Source organism: Peromyscus leucopus, chromosome X (assembly GCF_004664715.2).
Source record: "Peromyscus leucopus breed LL Stock chromosome X, UCI_PerLeu_2.1, whole genome shotgun sequence".
NCBI lineage: Eukaryota > Metazoa > Chordata > Mammalia > Rodentia > Cricetidae > Peromyscus > Peromyscus leucopus.
The window spans coordinates 67,168,643-67,177,116 of NC_051083.1; the positions used below are offsets into that span (position 1 = coordinate 67,168,643).

General features: G+C 41.8%; 1 protein-coding gene across 1 annotated transcript; it reads right to left on the reverse strand.

Moving 5' to 3' along the window:
* Nucleotides 1-4,268: 4,268 nt before the first annotated feature.
* On the reverse strand, nt 4,269-8,227 carry LOC114704870. Its single transcript, XM_028886374.2, has 2 exons — nt 8,165-8,227; nt 4,269-5,806 (listed from the first exon to the last, which is right to left on the reverse strand). The coding sequence occupies exon 2, from the start codon at nt 5,781-5,783 to the stop codon at nt 4,299-4,301; it is 1,485 nt and encodes a 494-aa protein (XP_028742207.2). The 5' UTR covers nt 5,784-5,806; nt 8,165-8,227; the 3' UTR covers nt 4,269-4,298.
* Between the last annotated feature and the right edge of the window lie 247 nt (nt 8,228-8,474).

The following is an 8,474-nucleotide window of genomic DNA, read 5'->3' on the forward strand; positions in this document are numbered from 1 at the left end:
CTGAGTTCAATTCCCAGCAACCACATAATGGCTCACAACCATCTGTAATGAAATCTGGTGCCCTCTTCTGGGCTGTAGGCATACATGCAGACAGAATGCAGTATACATAATCAATCAATCAATCAATCAATAGATCTTAAAAAAATAATAAAATGCCCTGGTAAAGATATCAGGTCTGCAGGTTTTTGCAATGTGAAGAAATTTCAGATCGAGGCTGTCTTCCAATACTGTCTGGTTATGTTCTTAGCCTTTTAGTTGGTGGAAACTATGGTTTTGTTCAGTTAATGCATTCCAGAAGGTTTTATCAGTTAGTCATAGGGATGTTAGGTCAGACATAGAGGTGCACAAAGAAATACCTAGATAAATTATAGTTAGGCTCTAGACCTGTAACATTCCAACTACTCTAGTCACAGAAGTTCTAAATAGTTAATCAGCCTCGATAGAAGAGTCAGTTTAAGGTGTGTGATGTTTTTTCCAGAAACCTTTATTCACATCCTCAGTGAGCAAAACAAGTAGATTAAGAAAGAGAAATAATTCATTTTTATATAGCTTATCAGTATAAGCAAACTCTATGACCCCAAACAATGATTATTAATATTTATTTGTGGTAACAAAAGTGAAGGGCCTCACTTCTAGATATTATGAAACCTTATAACATAGGTAAAATTAAAATCCTGGAATACATATCATTACAAACACTGACAAAGCTTAGCATTTGCTATATAGCTTAATATAAAGTTTACTTGTGAAAATGTCAAATTGACTATGACTGAGGGACATCACATGATGGCAAAATGGTTAATCTCCAAAGAACTAGATCTCCTTTCTGAAAAAAAAAAATCACACCGTTATATGGAGGCCTACAAAGGTTCCTAGTGAGATCTAAGCTTGCTTTACCCAGCAGAGCTGCATTAGAGGATGGCTTGACCTCATGGGTGGTTACCTGGTGATTGGAAGGTTCGCACTTGGCTGTGCTAGGGGGAGGTCTTTTGCTTCACCCCTTGGTTTTCCTTTTAAATGTCCTTTAGAAGAGACAGAGGGGGTGGTAGATTAGGATCCAGGCCCTCCCAAGGCTATCCTGTGCTTCTGTCTTTTTCTCTCTCCTCTACCCTTCTATCTAAATCTCTTATCCCTCTCTCCTCAAGAGTAACCCAGGGGAGGGGGAAGGGTGAGCTGGTCTCCCACATTGTTACTTATGTTGGTTCCAGTAGTCAGAAACTCCTGAAGAGAAGTAGAAACTCCTCTAGAATAGAAGTAGAAACTACTCTAGAGTTACTCATAAATAATTATCAGAGTGGGAAGAAAACTGTATTCAAAGAATCCATGGGACTTCTACCTCAGTAAATTTTCTCTTGAGTCCAGTAATATGAAGCATGTTAAAATATTGTCTAAAGGAAAAAAAACAATTTGTTGTGTCTGGCCCATCCTAACCAAACCACAATGACTTCTAACCTCTGTAGAGAATAATTTAATTATGAAGGGGTCAGATTAGCCATTCTGAAGACAATAGTCATGGGCTTTCCTCAGACATTTCTGTTATTTCTCAGTGAGCTCAAGACCAAATATACCATGGTGACAGGGACAGATGTTATACATGGGCTTGGTACCAAGCCAACACTAACTGGGTTAGTACTGGGTGTCAATGTTTTAGGAGAGACTAGTCCTAAAAATGACACCTTCTCCTGAGATATCAGTCTCATAACCAGTGTTATGTTCACTACATCAGACCAGTTTCATTAAAAAAAAAAAAAACTTTTGCAGTGGGTAGATGTTAATGTAGAGATCCATAAATTGTCAACATGTCAAGAATAAGTGACTGTCGCATGCTGAGATCTAAACAGGACACCTATCATCCCCGTCAAAGGCTCAAGGAACTTCAGGGAAGATTTGGTGAAAAGAATGGAAGAGCCGGAGGATGGGGTAGAGTGCTGTGAAATGAACTGCTGTCTTTTCTAGGCATGCCATGACTGTTATGTACATAAACTCACACTAGCTGTGAGCAAATGCATAAGGCCTACACCAGACTGAGCCCTTCAACATTCATTCATAGGTTGGGGTTGGGGAAGGCCTTCGCCACAAGCTGAGCAGTTACTGACATAACAGCTGCTGGCGGTGGTGGTGTCATTTTTCTTCAGTGGTATACCCAGCTACTGGTAAATTGTCCATACTCTAGTAAATGACCTCCTCCATCCAGAATGTGTCAGGTTGACAGCTAAAAATAACTAGCACATACACCTAGTCCAATTAATACTATGAATGTATGCAGGTATGTGGCACCATCTATTGCATAAAAAATGTATCAGGAGTCATATCCCTGCATCAAACTTAACTATCCCTTCCCTAACAGTCATCAACTGCCAATAGCTCCTCAGTTCGGAGGTTGGTGCCTTGTGTGCCCTTCCTCCATCCTTGGCAGACTGTTGATTGACCTGATCTTGTGAAGGTCTGGTACAGGCAGCTACTACTGCTGTGAACTCATGAGTACAGAGGCACCGTCATGTCCAGAAAACACTATTCTGATCCAGTATGCCCTTAGTTTTGACTTTTACAATCTTTCTGCCTCCTCTTCTAAGATATTTTCTTGGTCTTGAAATGGGTATGATACAGATGTTCCCTATAGGTCTGGACACCCAGAAATTACTTATCCTTAGAATTTTACTGGTTATGAGTCTGCACCACCTATATGTATCTGCAAAAGTAGGTTCTCTGATCCAGACTTAGAAAAGCAATAGTCTCAAAATTTAATAAGCAGTTTTACTACCTGTCCGTTTAGGAAAACATCATTAGTACATTCTGCTCTAAGGTCTGTGACATCCACACACAGGTTTTTGACCGGGTTTATAATACCGGGCATGCATACTCTTTCATGGAGCAGACTTTAATCCAATTGGAAAGCAATTGGTTATAGCCTAAACAATCAAGCCACTATTAGGTCCGTGGGCATATCTTACCTGTTATATTGGAATTGTAACATGCAGGGTTTACAACTGAGATCTGTCATTGATGATTTTTCTCCCTGAGCAGCCTATATAACATTATAGTATCCAAAGTATATGATGTTTTCATTATTAGGAATGTATTATCTAGTTATGGGTCTACCAAACAACATGGAGAGGTAGGCCGTCTGTGACAGCATCTGAATCCCTTCAGATGTTCATTGTCAGTGCAACATGTGAATCTGTAAGGCTGATGCTAAGATAGACTTCATATACATTCCTTGAGAGTAGACATGGATGTGGTCCATATCCAGTAAAGTCACATTGGTGATTATACTAAAATCTTTGGGGCTTATATCCTAACATCCCATGCACCAGATGATCCTAGACATCTCAAAAATAAATAAATAAATAAATAAATAAATAAATAAATAAATAAATAATAAATAAAATAAAAAAAAGGAAATGACGATTCATTTGAAAGGGTACTGGGAAAATGAGGAAAAAAGAGTTATCTGATTAAGTGAATACAACTGTAGTTCAATGTATCCAGGCCCTATCGTGAGCTGTCAGAATTTCCCACATTGGAGAAAGGAGAGGACTGTTGTAAAACATTGCCATGTGAATATGATATAGCTGCTTGTGGTAGTTTGAATGAGAATGGCCCCCATAGGTTCATATATTTGAATGTTTGGTTTCCAGCTGATGGGCTGTTTAGTAAGGATTAGGAGGTGTGGCCTTGTTGGAGTTGGTATGTCACTAGGGGTGGGATTTGAGGTTTCTAAAGCCCATGCTAAGTCCAGAGTCTCTCTCTGCCAAGTGCTATGGATCAGATGTAAGCTCTCAGCTACTGCTCCATGCCTACCTGCTTGATGCTATACTCCTTACCATGATGGTCATGAACTCACCTGAAACTGTAAGCAACTCCCCAATTAACTGCTACTTCTATAAATTGCCTTGCTCATGGTGTCTCTTCACAACAATACAACAGTAACTAAGACACTGTTGCGATCATGAACACAGCAGCCATGAATACCCATAAAAGGCTGCTATGTAGATGAAATTTTCCAAATAGTTTTGACTCAGCCATTAAAGATATATGCCTGGACCTTAACTGCCAATACTGTGCCACAGAATAGACTGTTTTAATGATAGGACACACACCACACACACATTATTTTCTTGATACGTTTTACACAAAATTCATTATTTTAACAATTAAAGCTTTGTATGTTCTTGGTGTTTGTGTGTACAGTTATAGGGTAGGTAATTCTCGGAGAAAAATTAAAACATTAGAAATGACTTAGATGTAATAGAACAATACAGTACACATTCATTTTTACTTCTGATGGGTTTGTTTATTTATTCAACCCAGTCAGTCTCACTATCTGATTTTCCTGAATTATACCCCATAGCTTTACGACGGATCCGGATGATATCTGCTTCATTTTTAGGAAACTCGGTTTCACCTCTTGGTATACTTTCTCGAGCTTTATGTAGTTGAATGCCTTTTCTTATTGCTTCCATCAACGCTTTCCTTGCTTTGCTCAATATAGGTAGGATTGATGGAGGATTTTGCTTTACATCGGCATATGGTGGCACTATTGCATGCTGACTTATTGCTAGAGCTTTACGGCCTGAAATGGATGTAGATTTCAGAGAAGACAATGATGATTGTAGAGTGGTAACTTTTGTTGAGGTGAAACATGATAGTTTTGATTGTGGTAAATACGTCATGGGTGATCTTGACTGTGCTTCGATAAGTTTTGTTAAGTGGCTCACTGAACGTTTTGGTGACAGTGACAGATTTGAAGCAGTTTGTGTCTTGGGGCTTGATGAGGCAGATACTGAAAGATAATGATGTGATACCCTGGAAGATCTGGGTAATTGGGCACTCGAAGGCCCCGATATATTTTGGACTTGTTTTTGTGGTAGTGGTCTACATGCAGATCTTGATTTTGATGGAGATACTGGTGATGACTTTGCAGATTTCAGTGATTGTGGAAAAGACTTTATGAACTGATAAGTGGAATATTGTTGTGGTTGTACAGCTAAAGTGTGGTCAGTAACATCCACAACTGAATCCCATGAAATTACTGATGGATATAAATGTGGAGGGATCATCTGATCTTGACTCTGTGGACTTAGATCATCTGGTTGCAGTTCAAAACATTCAAGAGATTCTGGTGTTGAAGTGAATTCAGGTGACATCTTTAGATCTATTTTAGAAGTGGATTTTAAGCAAGCAGATGTTGTTGCAGTTGTCGTTTCCAAAACAAGTATTGGAGATGTTACTGGTGAGCTTATTGAGCTTACAACTCTAGAAGCAGATGGTCCTTTAGAACTGGTAAGTTGAATCAGCCAATCAGATGGTAATGGTGGTGCTTCTGGTGCCAGAGGGTTGACAAATACATCTTTTGTATAATCAGTTAGAGGTGGTGGCTGGCTAAGCACCACTTCCCCCTTACCAGTTCCATAAAGGACACGATGATTCGAATTGCTGGTATGCTCAATATTGTAATGTAGACATTTTTTCTCACCAGATAAGATGTTCACTGCAGATTTTCCTTGAGGCTTGCTCTTATTCAGTGGAAAAATGTAGAATGAAGAGCTACCTTCGGATTGATCTAAATATGAATGAGATACTGCACTACCAGAGGATCGAATGTGATCCACAGAGATAAGTTCTTTCACCAGTTGACACTGTAGCATATCTTTTGATTCACTGTCGTGGTCTAGATTCTTGTCCTGTATGTGTTTCTCACTTGTTTGTAAGTTTTCTTTTACAAATTTCGAACAATATAAAAATGGATGGAATGAACCATCAGAAGAACTTGAGTCTTCCATATCACTTTGGTAGTACGAAGGCACTGTAAGAAGTGGTATTACTATATTAGCATTGTTTCTTTCAAAGATATTAATAGGTAATGATGTACAGGAGTATAATTGCTGTGTTTTAATAGTTATATTTGGAAAAGTCTTCCTTGATTTCCACACTTGCATGAATAACACTTCATTTGGAATTTTATAAGTAACAGTATTAGTTAGCTGGATTATATTTTCTTGTAAAAATCTTAAGTTTAGAAGAGATGCTATGAATCTCTTTATCTAGTTTTCCAAATAACTCTTCAATGAATTTATCAAGATCATTTACTCGTATCACTATTTTGTTTAATGATGATAGAATTACATAGATGAACTCATTTTTACTTTTAGTAATTGTCCCTGATTGATTTATATATTGTTTAAACTTTTCTTCATTAAGCAAAATGTTAGATTTGTGTTACTAAAGAAGTATAGTGTAGAAAGCCACTTCTGTATCCCTCCCTCCTCTCCTCTCCTTTCCTCTTCTCTCCTCTCCTCCCCTCCCCTCCTCTCCTCTTCCAACCCAATTCTCTCCCCTTCAAAAGTCCTCTACCCTCCTCCTGCTCTCCTACTCCCTCCATCCCTGTTCTTTCTCCTCCTTTTGATCTCCATCTCCCTTCACACAATTCCCCCTTCCAACCTCCTCTGACCTCCTCCCTCTGATCTGTCCACTCCTCCTTCTATTCTTAGACCACCATACTCCAATTTTTTCCATTTCCTTTCACACCCTTGAATCTCCTGTGCCCTTTACCTCCATTTTCCCCCTCTACATTCCTATCTTGTCTCCTTTTGCATTCCTCCTCCAGTTTTTGTTCTCTGTGCCACTTGCCCTCCTCTCTTCCCTCCCAAACTCCACCTTCTATCCACCCCTCTACTGCTCCTCCTACCTCTTCTTTCTCCCCTCCTCTGGACTCTACTGTACTGTCCCTCTTGTATATCCACCTCACTCCTCCTGATACCACCTTCCTGACTCCACCCTCCCTGACATGCTATCACACTCTGAACTCCATCTTCTCTTGCCTCAACTCTCCTCCCTCTCCTAGTCCATGAGCTCTCTTTTGTTCTTAGACCTCAGTACTCCTCTCTGCTCTCCTCCCTCTATTCCCATACTGCTTGGCACCTCTTGCTTCTGCCCCACTTCCTCAAGCCTCCACTGCACTTCTCTCCTCCTCCTCTTCCTCCTCCTCCACCGCCGCCCTCTTCCTTTTTCTCTGTGCCCTTTGCTCTGCTTTCGTCTTCACCCTCTGATCTCCACCACACTCTACCTTCTTTCTCTCCCCTACTGACCTTCTTTCTCTCCTACCTATGGTTTTTTTCCTTCCTTAGCTCCCTGCCCTCTACCCTCTTCTCTCTCCACCTCTGGACTGATCTCCCTCTGTTCTCCTGCCAACCCTTCCCTCCTGACTCCATCGACCCTGATTATGGTATCCCACTCTGCTTTCTGCATTCCTCCCTTTCCTTCTCATGCATCCTCTCCTCCCTGGACATTCTTCATCCTCTCCTCCCTGGACATTCTTCCTCCCCCCTGGGCTCTGCCCTCCACATATTTTACCTCTTCCCTTTGATGTTCTCCTTTTACACAATTTGCTGCACACTCCAACCTCTTCTGGCCTCCTCCCTCCAACATTTTCATTCTACCCATGCTCTTTCTTCCTCCCTCTGCATCTTCCTCCAGCCCTCCTGTCCACTCCTCCATCTATTTCCTTGGACCTCCACACTCCTCCCTCTAATACCCCTTCCTCCCTTAGCACTAGTCTCTATGGCCTTCATCTTTTTTCTTCCCTATGATATCTTTCTACTCCCTACTGCCCTCCTTCCCCCTTCTACCTGAGGTTTCTTCTTTCCACATCATACCTCTGCTCTCTGCACTCTCCACCTCTGGTACCTTTTCCTTCTGACTCCACCCACCCTAATTCAACATTACAATCTGTTCTCTGCATGCCTCCCTCTTCTCCTCCCTTTGCCATGCCCCCTCTGGGCTCATCCCTTCTCTCCTCCCTGAACACCCCTCCTTCTCTGTCTACACTCATCTCACCTCTCCTCCCTTTGATGTACATCTCCCTTCACAAAACTTCCTACGTGTGCCAACCTATTGGGACCACTTCCTTCTAGTCACCTCCCCCTCCAGCCTTTTCCATCTACCCACCTCTGCCCTGCCTCCCTCTGATCTCCTCTGCCTGTCCTCTTCCCTCAGCCCTCCTGTCCACTTCTCCCTCTGTTCTTAGACCTCTACACTCTTCCCTACTTGCCTGCTTCTAGTCCCTCCTCTCTCAGCCCTGTTCTTTATGTCCATTATCTTCCTCTGTCTTGTGTGTCTGATCTCTCCCACATTCCACCTTCTTCCTCTCCCCTTTTCCTCCTACCTATGGTTTCTTCCTCCCTTGGCTCTTTGCCATCTTCTGTCTCTACCTCTGGACTACTCTCCTGCTGACCCTTCCCTCCTGACTCCACCCACCCTGATTATGACATCACATTCTGCTCTCAACACTCCACCCTCTCCTGCTCCATTTGTTCTGCCCTCCTCCCTTGGCCACCCCTACCCATCCATCTCCATGGACACTGCTCCTCACTCTGGGATTTGCTCTCTTCCCTCTGCTCTCACCTCCTGATTACATTCTCTTCCTCCTGACCCCACCCACCCTGATTATGACATCACACTCTGCTCTGCAGTCC